At 46.5% G+C, this 25,210-nt stretch overlaps 1 protein-coding gene across 1 annotated transcript in view; it reads left to right on the forward strand.

The window, feature by feature from the left end:
* Window positions 1-14,766, forward strand: part of LOC141092647 (uncharacterized) — a 54,235-nt gene extending 39,469 nt beyond the window's left edge. Inside the window, exon 3 of the mRNA XM_073578997.1 lies at window positions 14,221-14,766. Coding sequence (XP_073435098.1) covers window positions 14,221-14,658 — 438 coding nt within the window. The 3' untranslated portion in view covers window positions 14,659-14,766. The remainder of the gene's footprint in view (window positions 1-14,220) is intronic.
* Window positions 14,767-25,210: the final 10,444 nt, after the last annotated feature.

A 25,210-nucleotide genomic window follows, 5' to 3' on the forward strand; every position in this document is an offset into this window, starting at 1 on the left:
GTGAACTGGAGGCGGTGGTGGTGGTCGAAAATTCAGTGCTGTGGGAGCTGGATAGTAGATTTGCTGCTGGTAGTATCCTCGGGCCTGTTGAGTGTAGGATTGTGACTGCAGCTGGGACAGCTGCTGCTGCTGTAATGCGTGGCTGTAAGCAACCTGGCAGGCCTGCATGACGTTGAGCTGGGGTTGAGGCGTAAGGTTTTCCGACACGCTCCACTCAATTGCAGAAAAAAAAATGTCATGCAGGTCTCTCAAGGTCGGCTTTCAGGCGGTCTATGCGATTGTTGACTTCCTTGAACAACTCTTCACTCTGTCAGCATTCAACCTAACCCCATTCTGGAAGACCGAGCATAATTGAAGAAACTCGGGCATGCCTGACTTCTCCCAGGCCCTCTGCCGCTGACGAGAAGACCCAGCAGAGGCAGAGGGTTGGGAGAGGGGAAAACCTGATGGGCCGGCTGCCTCTTCCCCAGCCTGTGTAGCCTGCAAAGTTGCTCCATCACTGGTGGATGCTGGTGGATGACTGGGACTGCGTCTGTTCAGTTGCTGGTAGATGAGGGGCCGCTTCAACGGAGGAGGCTCCGGGTTGTGTGGTGCTGCACCAGGTTCTGTGGGGAAAAAAGAAAAACATTAAACATTAGTAAAAAGAAAAAAAATTATATATACTTACGTTAGCTGAGCAAGCGCAGGCCTCAGAAAGGCAAGGTCCCAGTGGTATTTGTATTTGCGGAACCTTGCAGCAGAACCACTTCGAACTCGAAGCTCCTCTCTCATGTCTTTGTTGAAGCGGTTCTTCATTGAGCGCCAACGGATTTTGATTAGCTTCTCTGTGAAGGGGAAACAGAAAAAAAAATTAGAAAACAATGCACATCCTTTCCCAGGTTCACTGCCGGTCCAGACCACATTGCAATACTTACCAAAATCAGTTCTGGCTCGCAGCGTGGCGCAGTTCCAACCAGGCAGCAGCGAGGTTGCCACTTGTTCCCAGAGCCATCGAATCATCACATTGTCGGAGTGCTGACGGTCACGGGTGTCCCACAACTGTACTCACTCTTGCACAACAAGGTGGATGAGTTGATCATTATTTATATCCAGTGTGGCTTCTTCCCGTTGTGAAACCTATAGATAAAATAGAAAAAAAGAACTTGAAGTAAAACTGAAAAAAAATTGTGTTACAACTCTGATGAAAGGAATACTTACACCCCGTCTTTCCTCCTGAGCCCGATGACCCTGGGAAGAATCCTCTCCACTGGACTTCTCCTGCTCTTCATCACTGCCAGGTACCTGTAAAGAAATTAAATGATTCAACACATGTGGAGTATTGCTAGTCAATACATACCAATCAGTTAAGCGAATGTGATTATAAAATCTTTGTCCGGTCCACCCTGGGAAGAAGTTTGTTCTTCACTTGAGGACATTTTGAATAGCAGGGAGCAGTCAAGTGAAACACTACAGAAAATAACAGAAGAAAAATTAAACTTGTAAAGATCCAAAAACAATGTAGACCAAAAAAAAAGGACAACAATACTTACATTACAGGCAGTAGTCCCACACCACAGCAGTCAGCACAGGCCAGGGACAGACAGCAGCAACAGGAGCCAACCACAGCACCAGGAGATGACCACGGGAAAACCGCTGCACCAGGAGACACCCACTGCTCCAGAGAGAATCAGCCAGTCTACAAGGAACAGAAAAAGCATTCAGAGAGACAGACATTTCCATAGCTTCTATACTTACATAGACAGTGTTGTCCTCACCATGACAGAAAGCTGCACCAGGAGACAAACTGGGGAAACCCACAGCAACAGGAGCCAACCACTGTACCAGGCCACTCGTCACGTCTAAAAGTAAACAGAAAATTTTTTCAGTACAAAGTACAAACAACAGTGAGGGAGGATGACATTTTCTAAGGTTCTATACTTACATTGCCAGTGTTGTGGTATCGTCCAGAGTCCAGTGAGTTATGGCCTTGCAGTGTCCACATTTCCTTATATAGAGCTCTCAATTATCAGGTGGATGAATCACTTCCTGGACCAACTCATTAAAAAAACGCATGCGTATAGAACGCATGTGTGTACGGATGTCCTTGCGTATGCGAGCGTTCCCATAGACAGTAAGGTGTTTATTTGACGCACTCATGCACATGCGCATGAATGTGCATATTTGGCGGATTTTTGCCGCTTCCAAAAATCTAACATGATGCGTTCGCCGGACCCCGCCGCACACCAAAAAACAAAGCATGCGAAAGCTGAGGCATGTGAACTGATGCAAACGCATGCCCCTGTGTCCACCATGTTAAAGAAAGGAAAACATGATGCATACGGATTGCTGTGGATAAACTGCTGCGCACACAGACGCTAATGTGAATCCAGCCTTATACAGTATATATGACAATAGTCAATTTTTGTAACAAAAATATTTTGTGAACTGCTTGGATGGCTAATTGTATCCAGAAAAAAATGTTGAACTGTTGTTTGTAGTTTTAGATATCACTGTAATGTAACGATAACCATGTTAAACTGGTTAAATTTTGAATATAAATATTCTGAAAGTGTAGTTGATGTCCTCTTATACTCATAAACGCTTGACAGGAAGTGCAAAGCCTGGAAATAATTCTAAGGTGGCTAATACAGTAAACCTCTTCAGGTGTCCACCACTTCTTCTCCTTCCTCGATAGCCTGGGGGGGACTGCTTCCACCTGCTTTCTGGAGCCCGATTCCCAGGTGCCTGGGCTGTAAGTAACCCGGCATCTGGTAGTGCCGGAGCCCCAGTCATGTAGAAATGGGCAACAGCCCCCTGTGTCTCCTGCATCATCGCCTGCTCCCACAAACTGTAGGAGGTGGGGAATCCCAAGGACAGTCTCTCGGGGTTGGTAGCCATGTCTCAAGCTGCTTCGAGGAGCTTCTCCCAAACCCGTTCATTTTTCAAGAAGGGTTCTTCCTGCTCTCTTCCTTCTTGGATCACACCCACCGCATACCAGCAAGGCTGACCCTCCATTTTGAGGAATGTGACCTTGGTTCCAGCCATCAGCTCTTGCAGCCTTTGAGGCCAGTGTTCTGTCTCTACAGCCCGGTGGTTGAACGAGATGTGATGACAGGTTCCAAACTCTTCTACGGAACCCTATTTCTGCTACTGGTCCCGCTAGCACTTCTCCAGCCCTGGTCCTGGCTCGCTCTCTTGTTTATTCCAACCAGCCTAGGCCCCGCAGTCTGCGCACTAGTTGTTGGATCCTGGATTTTCCATCTGCACTCCACAAGAAGCCCAGAGGTGAAGGCTCAGGCCTGGGATTGGGCCTTGGTTTTTCTGGGAAAGTGGCCAGTTCCAGACCACAGGCAACGGCCACCTCGGCTGCTGTGCCAGCTTGGCCTGGCTCCGATAGTACTCAGATCGTGCCCTCAGGTGTCTGCCATCTTTGTTGCCTACTAAGCAAATTACAGTGTATGGATTACTAATTCATTCCAGAAAAAAATTAAATGCTTTTTTGGAGTGTAATTCTCAAATACTCTATGGATGAGTAATATAATACGAAAAAAACTTTGCACGCTTTTTTGGAATGTTATATACCACCAAAATGTACGCCCAGAGCACATAATACTCTTCTGTATGGATGAGTTATTGAATACAGAATTTTTTAATGCATTTTTGGAATTTTATATACCACTGATTTGTACCCCAGAACACGTAATACTCTATGGATCAGTAACTGAATACAGACAAATTTTTCAATGTTTTTTGTAGTCTTATACACCACCGAAATTTAACAGCACCTAATACTGTATGCATGACTAATTGAATCCAGACAAATTTTTCAATGCTTTTTTGGAGTCTTATATACCACCAAAATGTCACAGAGATCACCAAATACTATATGGATGACTAATTGAATACAAACACATTTTTAAACTTTTTTGGAGTGTAACATACCACTGAAATGTCACAGGAAGCACCTAATGCTCTATGGATGACTAATTGAATACAGACAAATTTTTGAATGCTTTTTTTGAGTCTTATATACCACTGTAATGTAACAAGAACTGCATGAAACTGTATGGACTGAATCCATAAAAAAATTTTGAACTGTTGGTACCTTACAGCTAGAGGGCCTGATTGCATTTCTCCAGCCCTGGTTTTGGCTCATCTCCTTGTCTCTTCCAACGAGCCTAGGCCCCGCAGTCCGCTCAAGAGTTCCTGCATCCTAGCTCTCCCGTCAGCAGTACACAAGGACCCCAGCAGTGAAGGCTGTGGCCTGGTTTGGGCCTTGGTGGTTCTGGGAAAGCATCTGGTGCCAGAACATAGGTTCCTGCCACCTCCACTATTGTGCCAGTTTCCTCTGGCTCCGATATTCCTCTGGTCACTCTCTTGGAAGTCTCACTTGATTCTGTCATCTTTGTTGCCCACCCTGCAAGTAATACTCTATGGATGAGTAATTTAATACAGAAAAATGTTTCAACACTTTTTTTCACTGTTATATAACACTAAAATGTACCCCAGACCACATAATAGTATATGGATGAGTAATTGAATACAGAAAAATGTTTCAAGGCTTTTTTGGAGTGTTATATAACACAGAAATGTTCCACTAACCACCTAATACTCTATGGATGACAATATAGTCAATCCCCCCCTCCAAAAAAATGTAGTCATGAACCCAGCAAAAGGAAAAAACCACACCAAATAAAAACACGTGTCAGTTCTTTTTCCTTTTACAAAAGTGAACAGCCGGTGATATGTCACGCACAGTGTAGGAAAGACTAAGTGCAATACGAAGGGATATGGGGAAGAAAATTCAACACTTGGGAAGCGGAGAGTAGAGACTCCTAAGCAGATCTAACATCACCCTGTCTACTTTAAGCAACCCTAAATATGTTCCACACCTATCGCCGAGCAGGATACCTATTCCCTGCCTGACCCTAGTAGTAAGCCCTGCTAAATTATGAACAGGGTGAGCACTGGTCGATCCCCATTACAACTAAAGACAAATGGGATAGACAAACAAGGGGAACACTTATCTTGAGTAGGCTCAAACACAGATGTCCTCCAAAAGCAAAAGAGGAAGATAGCTGACTGCTTTAGACAGTGGACAGGTGTGTCTATTAGAGTAGAAGGAAGGTTGCCACTGGGTCCTAGAGTCAGAAGGACCAGGAAGATATCTACAAAGCAAACTGCTGAGACCTTCTGCAGTCAGATGCAGTGCAACGGTCCGCAGCCTCTGATACACTCATGACACGCAGCTATATATTTAACAACTGACTGCAAAGCCCTAATCCCTGCCTAGAGACTGTATTTAGCCACTTTCCCTGCTTCTGCTGCTCTCTCTGCCTCCTTATGCTAAACGGAGAATGTATCTGACACAAACAGCAAAGCATAAAATTAGACTTTACAAGGACTGTTAATATGATGGTTTAACTTCAGCACCAGTATCAACACTACAGGACTCTGATTCGTTAAACTGTGCACACACTCCTAGACAAGCACTCTGTCCCTCTAATAACAAATATCACAGAGCTGTGCAATGGCGTCAGTGTGCCAAACCTGGAAGCCCCTATCCTTTAATAACCCCTGATGATGTCACATGGCCAGCCAATCATAGCAATGCCACTACCAAGATGGCTACGGCATTAAAATGACTCGCAGGCAATCCCTGCATGCTTATTGGCTGTGTAACAGGCGCCAAACAAGGGCTCGTTCACACTTGGGTAGCACTCCGGCTAATGCTACTCAATGGGACAGTGCTGATGTCTCTGAGAGAATTTGTCAGTGAAAAAAAATTGCAGCATGCTGCACTTTCATTTTGAAATTGGAATACACTCACCTATTCAAGTCTAAAAATGCGTTGAAAACATCAGATTGCACTTGGATAACATCTGAGTGCAGTCCGACTTGCGCTGACACACTAAATGGAAAAAAATGGAGATATTTTGTTCCACATCCTCTTCTCACAGTATGCTCTGATTCTCTCATCTCAGAGAATCGGATCAAACTCAGATAACAGTTTGATCAGGGTCAATTGCATTATCGGTCCGATTCTCTCGGATGAGAGAATTGACGGCCATCTGACCTCAGTCTAATAATACACACACTCACAGGAGGTTCACTTCTAACACAAAACCACAGAAATGACCAACCTTTTCACTAAGAAGACACTCTTTTTATTATCATTCTTCATTTCTGTAAAAGTGGCAACTGCAACTGATAATAGGGATTCTATAACCAGGGATTGTGGCTGGCACATGCTGTCAGACTAAGGCCATGGATGGCTCTTTGTATACTTCACATCTACCTGGGCACAATTTTAGGAAACTCATTGACACTAATGTGAGTCAGATTTGTTTCTGCTGCTTTAAATCTCTTTTTCTATTGACAGTAATGGTATTGTCAGATCTCACTGGACGTTATTCACTTAAGTATACACCACTCGAAAACTGTATATAATTGGGGAAAGGAATAGAAGGGGAAAGGGATAAGTGAATGTCAATTAGCTTTTATTAATTATTTTATAAAATAGTAGAAATGTTTAAAAAATATATATTTTTTCACATACACCCAAATAAGGGTGTATATTGAGTCACTGCTTAATTTTATTTTGTGCGCTTATTAAAGCTGTGGCTCACTAATTTCCAATTGGATCACTTGATTTTAAATGTCTATATATAGAGACCTTAGGAAAAGCCAGTATCCCGGTGAAACGCGCGTCAGGGTTACATGTCCCGATTAGGAAATAGATTAAGTTCGAGATGTAATTAGCTATCCAGACAGGGGACTCTGACTGCCCACATATACCTATGTCCTTATTATCTTAAGTACTGGTGTGCTCTCCAGTCATTGGATACCATGCCGATTAGCCACCACACTTAGGCTGTGTTCACACACAGCGTTTTTTTTCCGCATTTTTCCCGCGGATTTACCAAAAAATCCGCTCAAAAACTGCTTAAAAGAAGCTTCCCATTCATTTTAATGCATTTTGCACTTCCTGTGCATATTGATGCGTTTTTTTCCACAAAAAAAACGCTTTGCGCTAAAAAAAAAGCAGCATGCTCATTAATTTCACAGAAAATTCTGCGTTTCTAGCTATTTTCTATGTGTCTGGGGACGCGAGGGAAAAATCGCGGCAAAACACACGTTTTCTGGGAAGGAGTCCGGTTTTTATGCAGACATTTTCTGCATACGTGTGCACATAGCCTTATACTTATATAGTTGAGGCTGGCGTATTGGTCTATCAGGTGGCACAGACACTTAATGTGTTGATGCTATAGCGGAGACACATTGTCTTTTTATCGCAGTATATATGGATCAGTCATATGCAGATATGGTATGGCCAGTCACATATAGGTTAGGTGCGGCTTGCATGTCAAATCGTTTTGGCGGTGTGTTGAAAGCTTGATATTATTTGTATCTATAATGCAACAGAGATACAATATTCCACAGCAGCACATACTATTTCAGCCATATGTGGTTTCGATATAACTGCTTTCAGATACTACACAGTTAATAATCTTATAATTCAATATATCATTTACCCCTGTCTGGCGACATAGTAGTGAAACGGAATAATTGAACCCTTATGAGAGGAACTCAGTAATTACTAACATACTACTTAGCTCAATATGATAATGGCAAGAAGTCATTCTGTATGATAAATCCTTTGTGATTATTCTTGTGACCTAATATATGAATTTTGATATCATTTTAAATGGTCTTTAATTTATATATGAGTGAGTAAAAAATAAATAAAGTTAGGCTAGTTTCACATTTGAGCTTTTGAGCGCAGCAACGGCCTGCGCACGGCCGCCGCTAAGCCCTGCCCCCTGCCGCATCTCCACCGGTAGCTCCGCCTACCGGCGCATGACGCTGCATGCGTCCTGCGTCCCCTATCTTTATCACTGGGGGCGCAAGCCATGCGCAGTATGCGTTTGGCGGCGCATGCGTCCTTTTCATGGTGCGCCGACCAGCGCCAAACGCAACCTGCTGCAGTTTGGTTGCGCTCGGCGCACCGTGAAAAGGACGCATGCGCTGCCAAATGCATACTGCGCACGGCCTGCGCCCCCAGTGATAAAGATAGGGGACGCAGGACGCATGCAGCATCATGCGCCGGTAGGCGGAGCTACCGGCGGAGGCGCGGCAGGGGGCGGGGCTTAGCGGCGGCCGTGCGCAGGCCGTCTCTGCGCTCAAAAGCGCAAATGTGAAACTAGCCTTAACGACAATGGTCAGGGTTCATCACAACCTAAATATAGACATTTATAATGAAGTGATCCAATCAGGAATTAATGAGTCACAGCTTTAATAAGAAAGCAATATAGAATTAAGCAGTGACTCACTATATACCCTTATTTGTGTGTATGTGGAAAACATTTTTTTAACACATTTCTACTATTTTATAAAATAATTAATAAAAGCTATTTTTTATTTACTTACCCATCCCCTGTTTTTCTACTGCGAAATCCTAATCATGTCAGTGAATGTGTCAACTACAAAGTACTTACCAGTTGAGAACATTATGTACCCAGACAATGAAGGCATATTATGCTACTCTTTTAAGTTATATAGGTACACAAAGTGTCCCAGTAATGAATAATGCTTTATAGTCTCATTCCTGAGGTGCCAACAAGAATGATACACTCATTGCACAGCGAAAATCTGACCACATATGGCCACTAGGTGGCACTGCATTATCACAAACCGGACACTAGAGTCTAATTACTATGTCTGTTTTCAAAACTAAACATAAAGCAAATCCGTCAGAAGATTTTCATCCCTCAATTTATAATTGCATTTAAATCTTTCCAAGACAAGTCCAGCAATAGCTTTACATAGGAAGTCTATTCCTTTGTTTGGGAGAAATCAGTGTTTCAGTTGATATTTGTAGATCTGCAGCCTTAGTCACTCCGGCTCCATTTCCAACCTAGCGCCACCTCCTGCTACTTGACTGATGGCCTCTATTCTGTGCTACTTCAGGCAAAAAAGCAGTTAGCCAAGCAAGAGAAGGCGGCGATGAGTGGGTAATAGAGCTGGAGTAACCGAGGTTTCAGATCTATAAATAGCTCTCCACCTGCATTTGTAAATCTATTGAAATGCAAACTGACTGAACATTCCGCCACTTAGCCTCAGGCATTTTTAATTGCAACAGGATCATACCCCTCCATTGAGATATAGACTTCAGTCTAGGAGAGGATTCACATTAGGTTCCCAGAAGAAATGTAGACTGCCTAAGAGAGGATTGGCATTAGGTCCTGGTAAATGAGAATCGCCTTAACGTGGCTGCCAGGTACACATGAATTGGCCAATTTATGCACTAAGCATTCTCAATTTTTCATATTTCCAGTGCAGTAATGCAATTTTCCTATTTGATGTTTGCATGCTACAGATTGCTGCCTTATTTGTTTGATTGTGTGGCGCCTCTGAGGGTCCAGTCGCCACAGAGGTACTGCACCTCAGCCAGAGGTGTGGTACCCCGCTCTCAGGTAAGGAGGGGGCACTAGCTAGGACCCACACACCAGCATCCAACACTAGACCTCTCCAGGCCAGGGAGGAACTAGGTAGATGGTGTGGGTGGAGGAAGTAGATAAGGGAAGGACAGCTGGAGAGAAAGCTGACAGTTGGGAGTGGAGAATTGTCATGGTAACAGGAGTCAGGAAGGAGAAGGCTGTTGGTGCTGGAGACTGGAGGATAGAGGAGCATGTCCCTAGACTAGTGCAGCGTGAGAGAAAAGAGGAGAGAAAGAAGGGGTCCTAGGGGCACGGTAAGGGAGGGATTCACCCGTGGCGCCCAAATCCACGCCGACTGTAGTCGGGTGGAGGGACCAAGTTGCAGTAGGGGACCGGCCCAAGACCAGTGGAGAAACTGAGGACTCAGCTATCTAACTGGAGGCTGCAGTATCTGTATGTGCTGCAGCCACATCTGCACACAATCACTGAAAGGCAGCCACATAGGATTAATGTGTCCTAGAGTACGTTGCCCGACAGGATCCAGGGCTGCTGGCTCGAGACACTGTGTAAGAAGGCGCAGGGCAGAAGAGGAGGGAGCCAGCTCAGTGAGACAGCCAGGGAAGAAACATCTGAAGGGGGTTCTGACACAGTGTTCCCCAAATTATTTGAGAGCTGGCTGGACCACCAACCCGGAGGACACAGCACCCTGACTGGGGAATGTAACTGGAGAACTGTGAGTAAAAGTGTGGAAACTGCATTCCGCTGTGTCCTCGGATTTATTTACTGCATCACCTGCCTTGCACCACAACCACCATCATCATCGTGGAATCCTATAACTGTCCTGGGGCCTAGCTCTGCCCGTGGAGAGCTGTAACAACTCTGCTGCATCACCAACAGCCCCAGTGGTCTCTTTTGCAGTGTCGGCTATCACCTTACTTGCCGAACACCACGGGTGGCGTCACGAATATATTTCCCCATAAACTACTATCCCCATCTTTTATTTACATTGCATGCCCTGGGTCATCGGACTGAGTCACCGCTGCTGTGACATATCCCCTGAAGGACTGACCGGCCTGGTACTGAGTAACCTCGGCCCTAGGGGGTGCTGCAAACTTGGCATCATGAACAGGATATCGTGGCCTGGCATTGCCGGGTACTGTGTGCCAGAGACCTTGTTGAACTGTAAAAGCGCCACCATTACTGAGTCACTGGATGCGCAGGAAGAAGGTTGCGTGTTGTTATGGGCAGAACTGGGAAGAAAGGCTCAAAAACCATGCCCGCCCATTGTAGATACTTATGCACTGAGGACAAGCCCGTCAGCCACGGAGATGCGCCTCCTAGTTTGGGATGGCAGGAAGAGAAAGAAAAAGAAGGACCGCTCACGAAGGAGACAGCGGGAACAGCTTGTGGGCACGGCGGAGAACCTGGCAAACAAGATGGCAAGCAGTGGTTATCCACAGCGTGGGGTGGAAGGGAGGACTCCCCCAGACTGCGGGAGGGGAACCAAGACCAGCTGCCTACCGTGGACCCAGAGTTCCTTGGAGCAGAGGTGAAGGAGCTGAGCTGCCAGCTCCTGTGGTCGCAGATCACCGAAGTGTCGGCACGGAAGGAGGCCTTATTGGAGAAAGTGTGCAAGCGGTGGGCGGCCTTGCAACCAGCATCCCCAACCCCAGCGGAGAAGTCCGGCACTGGAGAAACATCTGACGCAGGTACTGTGATCAACCCTGCCACGGTGACCGAGGAGACCCTGTTAGGCCCACTGCAGCCCCCTTCAGCCCTCAAAACCGGCCAGGCATGCCAAAATCTAGCCTGGGATCGGACCTCAGACATCGAGGACCAGCTGGAGGTGCCACTACAACCCGACCGTATGCTCTGGTGGGTGCATGAAGAATGGGTGGCGTTCTGCTGGGAGCACACAGGAGCCGATTTAATGGGGTTCCCTGGAGAGGCCCAAGGGGAGGGCTGTGTGGAGACCATCAGCAAGGAGAAATATTGCCAGCAGCTGGCACGCAAGTGGGAGAAGGAGGAGGAAGAGCACGCAGCTCAGTGGAGGGCCATGGAGGAAAGGAACAGGCAGGCCAAGGCCCAGGCCCGTAAGGCCAGAAATGCAAGCCGGGATCCGCTGAGGCAGGGCATCATGGTGGCCTTTAAGTTAAAGAAATGCAGGGGGTTCATAAAGGAGCCCGGCATGGTCTCAGAAGTCTTCGTCACCCGGAGGTATGTGGAATCGCACCTTCTGGAGGGACATCCAGATTGTGATCTATACCTGGGTGACCAAGTCACTTACACCCGATATTGTGGTGATAAGGGGTGGTACGCCCTGAATGTACGGAAATACCCAAGGAGGCGTACAACAATAATTTTAAAAGTTTTGTTTACTGATGTGTGCGTGCAACCGTGGATGGTCCAAATTAGTGGAATAGTAGATGGTTGGTGGATAGCCTCCATGTTCCAAGAAGGCTATGATGTCGATAATGAGGTGGCAGAGTCATGTTTTGGGCCAGAATCATGGGGAGAAAGCTGGTAGACTTCTTTAGAATCCCTGAACGTGTGACAATGACCTCAGTATAGTATATAGTTTCTGACTGACCACTTTCTTCCATGGTACAAAAAGAAAAAACTGTGCCATGTGTAGCAAAATTATCTTCATACATGTCAATGCACCATTTAATGATGCAAAGAATACCTCAGAATCATTGGCTGTTGTGGGTGTAAAAGGAGAGAAACTCATGGTGTGGCCATCGTTCTCGCCTGACCTCAAACCTATTGTAAGGTAGCGCTTGTTATTCAGGTTGTGGATACTCGCTGTGCAGCCAAATAACCAGGTCCGGCACGGGTTTTTCATAAAACATCAACATAGTCCATGCGGTTTATTCATCATCATAAACCAAAGCAGTATGCAACAGTCTTACAGCAGACAACAGGGTATCTTCATGGTGGAGCTCTGCTCCCCTTAGCCCTCTGGTCACACAGGCTGTGCTTCATCCCGCCAATAGGCTATATAGTCTCTCAGTTACAATCCTGTGTCCAGGTTACCTCTTAGCTGCTTCACACTGCAGATGTCCGTTCCCTCCAGGGAACTGTCAGACACACATCGCCATTACACACAGCGTCCACACATGCTCTCAGGAAGGCAGCCACATCTTCCAGCACGTCGGCCTGATGAGACCTTCCATACGGACAAATCAGGTCCAAGCATTCACTCATGTGACCTACCCTGGTCACCTTATATGGTCCGTAGCCACGCCCACCGGATTACATGGCTTTGACCTCATCGCAGGTCCTACAACCATTCACACACATTCACTTTACTATGGGCGTCTTAAACACCCGCCCCTGGGTGGGTTTGTAGGTGGCTGGTCTCACTCGTCTCACCAACCACCTGAAGGCTCTCCCTTACACATTGTACCAGAAACATCAGCAGTACCTCAGCTGATCAACACATAATCAAGCCTTCATCCCAAGGCCACCCACCTTGGGATACATAACGGTCATTCAGCATCCTACTCCTATTACCACACTGGATATGCCTGTATACCCATCCTGGGACACTCCCCCCCAGCGGACACAGTGGTCACTACACCACACTAATCAGAACCTTTGGAGTATCCTCAAGCAATAGATCAATGAAGGTGGAAGTCAGTTCACATCAAAACAGCGAAGCCCACCTCAAAGCAGGGGAGCCTGACCGCTGACGTACTATCCCGTCAGTAGTCAGAAAGTGGTTAAGGATAGTGTGGATTCTTCTAGTCCTTCGATAGCACCGTGAACATCAGTCGATGTTACAATTGTTTTCTTAAAGAACACAAAGGCAAAATAGGAATTTAAAAGTCCAGCCTTCTCAGCATCATAGTTGACCACTTCACCTTTGTCATGCTGTAAAAATTCTATAGCTTCTTTGAATTTTCTTTTGCTTTTGACATACGCTCAGAATCCTTTTTTACAGCTTTTGGTCTCCCTTGCAAGCCTCACTTCATTACTGGCTTTAGCTCTTCTAACTCTTGCCCTGCATTCCCTGCAGAGAACATTATATTCTTCTGTAGATGTGCCCCCTCTTTCCATTTATATGCAAATTATCTCCCTCAAGCTTCAATTTCTGGTTTGATGATTTCCTTAAGGCAGCTCGATCCAGCTACATCCAAAGATCCTCAGACTCATTCCTTCCAGAATGCACCAGGAAAATGCAAATTATCTCCCTCGAGCTTCGATTCCTGGTTCCTGGTCATATATGCAGTATGTCTATATGTCAGAAGACCTGCAGTCAGATCAAATATTACAGTCTGTACTTGGACCGTGTTTCACAGATGACTGAATTGAGTCTCAGACACAGAAATTTTCCTTATGAGTGGGGGTTGCTGATCAGCTGCATAGAATGGATTGAGTCTGTGGGCACTACTGACAGTGGTTTGGGGGCAGAATCCACTGAGAAACTGCTTAAATTAGTGACGTTACTTATTGAAGTGGATTTGGAAATGGTGTCTGGTAAAGTGCAGCCCTAAGAATAGTCACCTGTCACTAAAAAAACAGCTGTGCCATTATGAATATCTCCTGTTCTTTAATGATAATAGACGCCATGAGAGATGCCATGTAGGGAGCTAACCATAGCAGGTCTTCTACCCTGGTGATAGCTGGAATTCAGAGAATTTTCCAATGAACGGGCACATTTTGGAAGTTGCAGGAAATGGGTTAATAGTTCATAATTAAGGCAAATTTATGAAAATGTTAGGAACCTCTATGAAGATTTCATACAAATATAAATGGCAACACAAATTCACATGTAATATTTTATTTTCTGTTTCAGATGGCAGAGTTCCTGCTTAGAAAAGGCGCTTCTGTAAATATACTGGATGACAATCAGCTCACCCCATTACACCACGCTGCGGGCCGAGGTCATACTCTGGTGGCAAATCTACTAATACAGGAAGGAGCAGATGTAAACGGCACTGACTCACTAACCCTAACGCCTTTACACCATGCAGCCTATAGGGGGCACAGTGCAGTATGTTCCAGTTTACTTCAACATGGAGCTGACATACACGCCATAGACTGGCTCGGAAAAACAGCTCTACACCTGGCAGTAGAAAGAGGGCAAGCTCATGTAGTGAAGACTTTGAAGGAGTGCGGGGCTAATCCTTGTATCAAGTCCAAGTGGAATGAATCGGCTACAGACATGGCTGTAAAGGGCAGCTACAGAGATATTCTTAATATTTTAAACATTGGGGGAATGAATCTATGCTAGAAACAATGTTAAACCGAATCTAGCACCAGATTTCACAATAGGGACTGCATACATAACTAGATCTTTTAGACCCGATAAGGCTGCTGCGCTTACTTTTTTAAATCTATGCCAAAAATGCTGTATAATAGTTTTTCAAAATTTTCACTTCTAACATTAAAGAGCCCATCTTAATATCAGGATTACAAAGCCATTCCGAGTACAACAGCCATAACCTATCCATTTCATAGTCAGCTTGTATTGTGAAGGCTGCCGACAGATCCACTTTTGATAAACATACCATCCTTTCAATATACATTATGCATCTATGCTGATACAGTATTTTTAATAGTTTATGAATTTATTTAAAGGGAACCTGTCACCAGGTTTTTCTCATATCAAGTATGGCCAGATCCTATAAGCCCTCATATACAGCTTTCCAGTATGTATGTCCCTAATCCGGTTTATAAGGCGCAAAAAATAGCTTTTATTATACTCACAGACGACACGGTCCAACCGATCCAATGGGGATCTCTGGTCTTGATCCAGCGCCTCCTCTCTTTCTACAATCGCCATCCTCCCTCCACACAGTGTCCCCCATCGCACTCCTCTCTTTTGCAGGCGCATTTCTATCTGTTCTTCCCAGGGCACAGCAAAGCACTGTAATGCGCATGCGCTGACATTACCTACCTGCGCATTACAGTACTATTCTCTATCCTCGGCAGGGCAGATAGAAATGCGCCTGTGCAGGAGCGCAAATGGTGACACTGTGTGAATTATGTAGGATAAGTCATCCACATAAAGCCAAAAAGGAGGATGGCGATTGTAAGAAGAGAAGGTTCAAGACCAGAGACGCCCATTGGACCGGACCGCGCCGTCTGTTAGTATAACAAAAGGTCTTTTCTGTACCTTGCAAAGGTTATTGTGACATATATAGCATCCTAGTATGCTGAAAAAGAGGGCTTATGGGTGCTGGCTGTACTTTATATTGAGAAAACCTGCTGACAGACTCAACTTAACACTTTAAATTCCATTAAAGGATTTTGTCACCCACATTTTTTTTTTACAAAAATCACCTAGTATGGTGCAAAAAAACAAACAAATAGCATACTCGCCTTTCCAAATGCTGCTGCCCCTTTTCTAATGCAACCCAGGTTCCCCCATGGTTTCTGTGCTTCATTGTTTTTGAAAAATTGGGCAGCAGAATCTCAATCACTGTTCACAGTAGTATCCATATGGCTAGAACAGTATTTATAGGGTAACAGCTCTGTGCATTATGTTCCAGCCATGGGGACATGTGACCCCTGCATCACATCATCAGTTCTGATGTACAGGATCCCGCTGTAGCCAGTGATTGGGTGCAGCAGTAACTTACCCATCACACCAGAAGATGAAGTACAGAGCTTGGCAGTGGACTAGGACAGCATTATTTTACACCATAGTTTTGTAAAAAAAAAAAGAAAAGTCAGGTGAGGTAAAACCCTCTAAAAATGTTAAGCATTTTAGACATGTTTAACATGTTAAAATTAGACCTCCAAGAACAAGCTGTCCTGGTTTAGCTAGACAAACATATTCTTTCGCAAACATAATCCTGCTAATACGTGTAAGGTGTTTTCCACTCATAGATGATATGGTGTGGTGGCTGCATTTGATTTTCTTTTTTTTTTAGCAGGTTTAATCCAGGGGATACAATCTTTGCTGATTCATATATGATAATAATAGCTACTATTCTTTTGTCTCTACATATACAGTGGGGATAATAAATTTTCCTACCTCCAAAGAATGGAGAGCTATGTAACTTTTATCGTAGGCACACTTCAACTGTGAGAGACAGAATCTAAAAATAAAAAAATAGAAAATCACATTGTATGATTTTTAAATAATTAAAATGTATTTTATTGTGTGAAATAAGTACAGGTGCTTCACACAAAATTAGAATATCATCAAAAAGTTAATTTCAGTTCTTCAATACAAAAAGTGAGACTCATATATAGAGTAACTACAAACAGAGTGGTCTATTTCAAGTGTTTATTTCTGCTAATGTTGATGATTATGGCTTACAGCCAAAGAAAACCCAAAAGTCATTATCTCAGCAAATTAGAATACTGTATATACTCGTGTATAAGCTGACCCCCCTAATTTTGTCACAATAAACTGGGAGAACTTATTGACTCGGGTATAAGCCTAGGGTGGAAAATGCAGCAGCTACTGGTAAATTTAAAAAATATAAATAGATACCAATAAAAGTAAAATTAATTGAGACATCAGTAGGTTAAATGTTTTTGAATATCCATATGAATCAGGAGCCCCATATAATGCTTCATACAGTTCATGATGGGCCCCATAAGATGCTCCATACAATATACGCCTCATATAATGCTGCACAAAGGTTAATAATGGCCCCATAAGATGCTCCATAGAATAATATGTCACATATGCTACTCCATAAAGGTTATGGCCCCATAAGATGCTCCATAGAATAATATGCCCCATAAGATGCTCCATAAATGGTTATGGCCCCACAAGATGCTCCGTACAAAATACGTCCCATATAATGCTGCACAAAGGTTAATAATGTCCCCATAAGACGCTCCATAGAATAATATGCCCCATATGTTGATCCATAAAGGTTATGGCCCCATAAGATGCTCCATAGATTATGCCCCCATATGCTGCTCCATAGATTATGCCCCATATGCTGCTCCATAGATTATGCCCCCATATGCTGCTACATAGATTACGCCATGTGCTGCCCCATAAGATGACCCATAGTTTATGCCCCCATATGCTGCCCCATAAGATGCTCCATATATTATGCCCCATAGTTTATGCCCTCATATTCTGCACCATAAGGTGCTCTATAGTATACCCCCCATATGCTGCTCCATAAGGTGCTTCATAGTATACCCCCCATATGCTGCCCCATAAGGTGCTCCATAGAATCCCCCATATGCTGCCCCATAAGGTGCTCCATAGTATACCCCCATATGCTGCTCCATAGTATACCCCCCATATGCTGCTCCATGAGGTGCTCCATAATATAACCCCCATATGCTGCTCCATAAGGTGCTCCATAGTATACCCCCCATATGCTGCTCCATAAGGTGCTCCATAGTATACCCTCCATATGCTGCTCCATAAGGTGCTCCATAGTATACCCCCTTATGCTGCTCCTATAGGTGCTCCATAGTATACCCCCCATATGCTGCTCCATAAGGTGCTCCATAGTATACACGCCATATGCTGCTGCTGCCACCGCAAATAGAAAAAAAAGAAATACTAACCTTTCTGTCGCGGGGGACCAAGTGCCAGGGTCACCGCTGGCTCAGAACCCCAGCACTGGCGATACTTACCGATCCTCCGTCCATTGCTGCGCGCCCCTGTGTCTGCCGGGTCCCTCTGTCAGTGACGTTCAGGCAGAGGGCATGCACTGACTACGTCATCGCGCCCTCTGCTTGAACATCACAGACAGAGGATGGAAGACACCAGAGCAGCGCGCAGCGATGGACCGGGGATCGGTAAATATAGCATATACTTCCCCCCTCCTGGCGCGGTCTCTGTGCAGCCCCTTCTCCCAGTCTCAGGCTCCTTCCTGCAGCGGTCACGTGGTACCGCTCATTAAAGTCATAAATATGCGCATATTCATGACTTTAATGAGCGGTACCACGTGACCACTGCAGGAAGGAGCCTGAGACCTGGTAGAAGGGGGGGCGCTGCAGAGACCATGTCAAGGAGGGGGTAAGTATGATCGGACACCCCCACTCCCCCTCCGCTGCCGACCCCCTGGTATATGACTCGAGTATAAGCCAAGAGGGGGACTTTCAGCCCCAAAAATGGGCTGAAAATCTCAGCTTATACGCGAGTATATACGGTACTTTAAAACACCAGCTTGAAAAATGATTTTACAATCCGAAATGCTGGCCTAATGAAATGTATGTTCAGTAAATACACTCAATACTTGGTCCGGGCTCCTTTTGCATCAATTACTGCAACAATGTGGCGTGGCATGGAGGCAATCAGCCTGTGGCACTGCTGAGGAGTTATGGAAGCCCAGGTTGCATTGATAGCAGCCTTCAGTTTGTCTGCATTGTTGGGTCTGGTGTCTCTCATCTTCCTCTTAACAATACCCCATGGAATCTCTATGGGGTTCAGATCAGACAAGTTTGCTGGCCAATCAAGCACAGTGATACTGTTGTTTTTACACCAGGTATTGGTACTTTTGGCAGTGTAGACAGGTGCCAAGTCCTGTTGGAGAATGAAATTACCATCTCCAAAAAGCTTGTCTGCAGAGGGAAGCATGAAGTGCTCTAAAATTTCCTGTAGACGGCTGCACTTACTTTGGTCTTGATAAAGCACAGTGGACCTACACCAGCTGATGACATGGCTCCCCAAACCATCACTGATTATGGAAACTTCACACTAGACCTCAAGCAGCTTGGATTGTGTGCCTCTCCACTCTTCCTCCAGACTCTGGGACCTTGATTTCCAAATGAAATGCAAAATTTACTTTCATCTAAAAACAACACCTTGGACCACTGAGCAACAGTCCACTTCTTTTTTTCTTTTGCCCAGATAAGACGCTTCTGGATTTATCTATTGTTCATGATTGGCTTGACACAAGGAATACGATACTTGTAGCTCATGTCCTGGATATGTCTGAGGGTTGTGGCTCTTGAAGCAATGACTACAGCAGCAGTCCACTCCTTGTGAATCTCCCAAAAAATTTTAAATGGCCTTTACTTAACAATCCTTTCAAAGCTGCAGTTATCCCGGTTACTTGTGCACCCTTTTCTACCACACTTTTTCTCTCCATTCAACTTTCCATTAATATGCATGGATACAGCACTCTGTGAAGAGCCAGCTTCTTTAGCAATGATCTTTTGTGGCTTACCCTCCTTGTGGAGTGTGTCAATGACTGCCTTCTGGACATCTGTCAAGTCAGCAGTCTTCCCCATGATTGTGGAGCCTACTGAAACAGACAAACGGACCTTTTTAAATGCTTAGGAAGCCTTTGTAGGTGTTTTTTTGTTAATTATTCTAATTTACTCAGATGACTTTTGAGTTTTCATTGGCTGTAAGCCATAATTATTAACATTAACAGAAATGAACACTTGAAATAGATCACTCTGTTTGTAATGACTCTATATAATCTATGAGTTTCACTTTTTTATTGAAGAACTGAAATAAATTAATTTTTTGATGATATTCTAATTTTGTGAAAAGCACCTGTATCTAATAACCCACCAACCAGAATTCTGGCTCTCACAGACCTGTTAGGCTATTTTCACATTAGCGTTTTTTTGTGCAGCGCATCGTGCGCAATAGAGACGCATGCAAAAAAACGCATCATGCGTTTTTGCATGTGTTTGCTTTTTTATGCGCATCCGTTCTTTAGGGGTTAAAACCAGTGTCTACACATTTTTACCCCAAAAACGCATGCGTACGAAAACGCAGACGAACGCATGTCCATGCGCACGCCTGTGTTCCGATAGACTGTAATGCGTTATTTTGACGCATTCTGTGCGCAAGCGTGCGCATGCGTTTTTTTTACGCCTTTCGATGGGCCCAAAAATGCAACAGGTTGTGTCTGGCGTGACTAGGCGCACACCTTGAAAAAGTGCATGCGCACGAAAACGTATACGAATGCGTGCAAACGCAAGACCATGCTCCCCCATGTTAAACATAGGTACGCATAGCTCATGCGCATGGACGCGCACGATACGCTGCGCAAAAAAACGCTAATGTGAAACCAGCCTTAGTTTTCCTACACCGACCGTTTAGGGTATGTGCACACATAGTTTTTTGTCTCTGCGGATTTTGTAGAGAAAACCGCAGGAAATCCGCAGGACAAAGTGCTGCGGTTTTTCTGCGGTTTATCTGCATTTTTTCTGCGGTTTTGCCCTGCGGTTTTACACCTCATAATGGATGAGGTGTAAAACTGCAGCATTTCTGCACCAAACAATTGACATGCTGCGGATTGTAAACGCAGCATGTGCACAGCTTTTTTTTTATTTCCATAGGAAATAAAGGTACTGTACAACGCAGCAGAATCTGCTGCGTTTCTGCAGAGCCAAAAACGCTGCGGAAACGCAGCAGAATCCGCAGCGTGTGCACATACCCTTAAGAAGCCCTCCTACTCTGCATTCATTAACTGTATTTATAGCATCTCTTTAAACTCATTACCTGTATAAAAGACACCTGTCCACACAATCAATCAATCACACTCCAACCTCTCCACCATGGCCAAGGTAAAAGAGATTTCTAAGGACACCAGGGACAAAATTGTAGACCTGCACAAGGCTGGCATGGGCTACAGGACAATAAGCAAGCAGCTTGATGAGAAGGCAACAACTGTTGGCCCAATTATTAGAAAATGGAAGAAACACAAGATGACTGTCAATTATCCTTGGTCTGGGGCTTCATACAAAATCTCACTTCGTGGGATAAGGATGATTCTGAGAAAAGTCAGGAATCAATCCAGAATTACACAGGAGGACCTGGACAAAGACCTGAAGAGAGCTGGGACCACAGTCTCAAACATTGCCATTAGCAATACACCACTCCATCATGGATTAAAATCCTGCAGGGTATGCAAGGACCCCCTGCTCACACCAGCATATGTCTACGCCCATTTAAAGTTCACCAATGACCATCTGGATGATCCAGAGGAGGCATGGGAGAAGGTCATGTGGTCAGATGTGTCACGCTCGCGCCTTGGCTGAGTGGCGTGAGCCAGGGGGTTGTGGCCCCACTGTGCCACAAACCAGACTACCCTGGAAGGGGCGTAACTACAGCAGCTACCTCGGTCTTCACTGGAGCCTCTGATGGTGAGGTCAGGCTTGTGCGGCAGGTAGCTGCCGGGTGCCACTCCAGGGTGGTGTCTGGCTGTGGCTGCTGATCCCACTCGGGAACAGGACACCTGGACAGGTGCGAGTTACAAGCAGGCTGAGACACAGGGAAAGCCAGCACGGCTTGGAGACACAGGACAGGCGGGCACGGCTTGGAGACACAGGACAGACTGGCGTGGTATGAGAAGGGGCAGGTAGGGACCTGTTCACACAGCAGGTGCAGGCAGGAGGTAGTGGTGTATGTTGGAACAGGATTTGGACCTGTTCACACAGGAGGTGCAGATATGGATATAGGCAGGAGTGTGGAGTAGGCAGAGCCGCAGGAGTGCGGAGTAGGCTGGGCGGCAAGGGAGGAGGGCAGGCAGAGCGGCAAGAGAACCGTGCAGGCTGAGCAGCTAGAGAGCCGTGCAGGCTTAGTGGCTAGAGAGCTGTGCAGGCTTAGCGGCTAGAGAGCCGTGCAGGCTTAGCGGCTAGAGAGCCGTGCAGGCTTAGCTGCTAGAGAGCCGTGCAGGCTTAGCTGCTAGAGAGCCGTGCAGGCTTAGCGGCTAGAGTGCAGATGCACAGATAGAGCTGCAAGGGTGCAGATTCACAGACAGAGCTGCAAGGGTGCAGATTCACAGATAGAGCTGCAAGGGTGAAGATTCACAGACAGAGCTGCAAGGGTGCAGATGCACAGATAGAGCTGCAAGGGTGCAGATTCACAGACAGGGAGGACACAAGGAAAGATACAGCAGGGAAGGAAGCCACGGACAAGGAGAAAGGGAGACTAAGGTAGGACAGAGTACAGACAAGGTACTGGAACCAAGACTCAAGGGCCAGGATATTCAGCCTCCTGGCAGGCAGACAAGGTACAAGGCAAGACAAGAAGTATTCCTCCAGAGAAGGAGAAAATACACAGAACGGGGCCTGGCTTCCTCAGCAGCAAGATACTAACTGAGATTAGACATTGCTCAGACAATGTGTCAGTGGGTGTGGCGGAGCTAAATAGTCAAGGGCTCTAGGTGATTGGTCAGGGACAGATTAGACAGGTGCACCCTGACTGTATAAGAACCAGAGAGTTCTGGCGCCACCCCCCATTCACACATAGCCAGGAAACATACAGGAGAGCAGAGGCAAAGAGCACAGGACTGGCAACAGACAGAATTCACAGCATGACCCGGAGCAGTGAGTAAGTTGATGTGCGGGGGATGGGAGGCCATGCAGTGACGCCAGCAGGGTTGTTACAGTACCCCCCCTTCACGGCCCCTCTTCCTCAAGCCTGCCAGAATGACCTGAAGAAGGAGTATGGGACCACACACAGTCCAGGTTGATACGATATCCTTCAGGTAGGGTGGAATATGTGTGCCATCAGGAATCCCAGAGTGCCAAGTATCTTGGTGCCCAACAGCTTCCAACACAGAGGGTGCAAGGACTTCTTCCTCCAGATTGGCAAAAAGCGGGGCCCTAGCAGCTTCAAACTTCGCTCCTACATCAGCCGGCCAGCTATAAACTGAAGACACCTGCACAGAGTCAATTTTTTGCCCGTTATCCCAAGAAAATTGGACCTCCTCCTCCAGATGGGTAAAAAACGGAGATACATAGGCCACTATTCTCACCTCTTCATCCACCTGCCACATGGAAGCTGGAGGCATACATACGGGGGAGCCACTTCCGCCTGTTACCCGGAAAAAACTGGGCCACTTCCCCCACGTTGGCGAATGAGTAATGCTCAATCCTGGGACCTTCACCCACTGGCCATAGAGGAGCCTAGGGCATCCACTCAGGATCCATCTTCAGCCCATTATCTTGGGGAAGACTATCAAGCGTCAGGGATGTTCCTGAGGACTGGTCACCGGAGGTGTGCGGAGAGGGCGCCACTGCTTTCTTTTCTTCAGTGACATCAGTACACCATGGCTTGATAGCCGGCAGATCAGGTGGAGAAGGTGATGATACAGAAGACTGACCTTGCAGTAATGGAACTAGACACCTCTGTTGGCTAGGCAGTTCCAAATGTAGCACCACGCTGGGTCTTTGGACCGGAAGGGGCAATAGAGTACCTGGCTCAAAACGACAGGGGGCAAATTGGTCAGCAGATGGAAGACAAATGTCTCAGTGCATAATGCTCCGATTAGGAGCTGTAGTTGACCCCTCAATACTGGATTGTTCACAAGTAGGGCTCGGCCATCACCAAACCCCCTCATTGGATTCTGTAGGGGTGGAGCCGGGACCATGCACAGACTTCTTCTGGCTTGCAGCTTGCATACATCTGCACGGCGGAAGCTCCCACAAGGCACCGGAACAGTCACAGACTTCAGTAGAGAGGAGGTATTCTCACCAAGGGCAGCCTCTCCTACTGGCCCAAGGTTCTGGAGCTTTGGCTTCACAGGGCTGAGACCATCAGGATGTTCCTTTTCAGGACTGGCTTCTGGCAACAACCTAGCCAGCCCCTTTTTCTTAGACCTCGTGGATCTTGCATGGGGGGCTGCTTTGGCAGGCTGAGGAACAGATGGGTCATGGATGGTCACAAACTGAGGAGATGAATTGGCCACAGGTTTCTTCCGTCCGGTCCGTTCCTGGAAGCTTGGGGGGGGAAGACTCTTCAGGAGACACTGTACTGGGCTTGTCAAAGGCTTTGCAGAAGGCCACCAGGAAGGCCTGTAAGCTCAAGGTGATGGGATCCCCCGTTTCCCAAAGGGGGTTAAGCCACTGCAACGCATCTCCTGTTAGGTAGGACATTAGTAATCCTACCTTTACCCGATCGCTGGCGAAGTAAGGAGCATGCCATTGAAAATAGCGTAGGCACTGCTCCATAAAGGCACGACACTGCTTAGGATTCCCATCATATCTTGGCGGGTCCAAGGGCGGTTCAACTTTAGGTATGCCAGCCTCTAGTTGAGCAAACAGTCTATTGGAGACCACAATGGTGGGTGAAGCAGTGAAGGATTGGGCTTCAGACCGGGTAAATTTATTTGGTTGCCCATACTGGCAAAAAAAAGTTCATCTTGCTCTGAGAGCGAAACGACATGGGACTCAGAGGGGACCATGGCCTGAGCAAACTGTCACGCTCGCACCTTGGCTGAGTGGCGCGAGCCAGGGGGTTGTGGCCCCACTGTGCCACAAACCAGACTACCCTGGAAGGGGCGTAACTACGGCAGCTACCTCGGTCTTCACTGGAGCCTCTGATGGTGAGGTCAGGCTTGTGCGGAAGGTAGCTGCCGGGTGCCACTCCAGGGTGGTGTCTTGCTGTGGCTGCTGATCCCACTCGGGAACAGGACACCTGGACAGGTGCGAGTGACAAGCAGGCTGAGACAAAGGGCAAGCCGGCACGGCTTGGAGACATAGGACAGGCGGGCACGGCTTGGAGACACAAGACAGGCGGGCACGGCTTGGAGACACAGGACAGGCGGGCATGGCTTGGAGACACAGGACAGACTGGCGTGGTATGAGATGGGGCAGGTAGGGACCTGTTCACACAGCAGGTGCAGGCAGGAGGGAGTGGTGTATGTTGGAACAGGATTTGGACCTGTTCACACAGGAGGTGCAGATATGGATATAGGCAGGAGTGTGGAGTAGGCAGAGCCGCAGGAGTGCAGAGTAGGCTGGGCGGCAAGGGAGCCGGGCAGGCAGAACGGCTAGAGAGCCGTGCAGGCTGAGCGGCTAGAGAGCCGTGCAGGCAGAGTGGCTAGAGAGCCGTGCAGGCAGAGCGGCTAGAGAGCCGTGCAGGCAGAGCGGCTAGAGAGCCGTACAGG

The sequence above is a fragment of the Dendrobates tinctorius genome, unplaced genomic scaffold (assembly GCF_039654945.1).
Source record: "Dendrobates tinctorius isolate UK_male_01 unplaced genomic scaffold, ASM3965494v1 ptg000060l, whole genome shotgun sequence".
NCBI classification, from domain to species: Eukaryota; Metazoa; Chordata; class Amphibia; order Anura; family Dendrobatidae; genus Dendrobates; species Dendrobates tinctorius.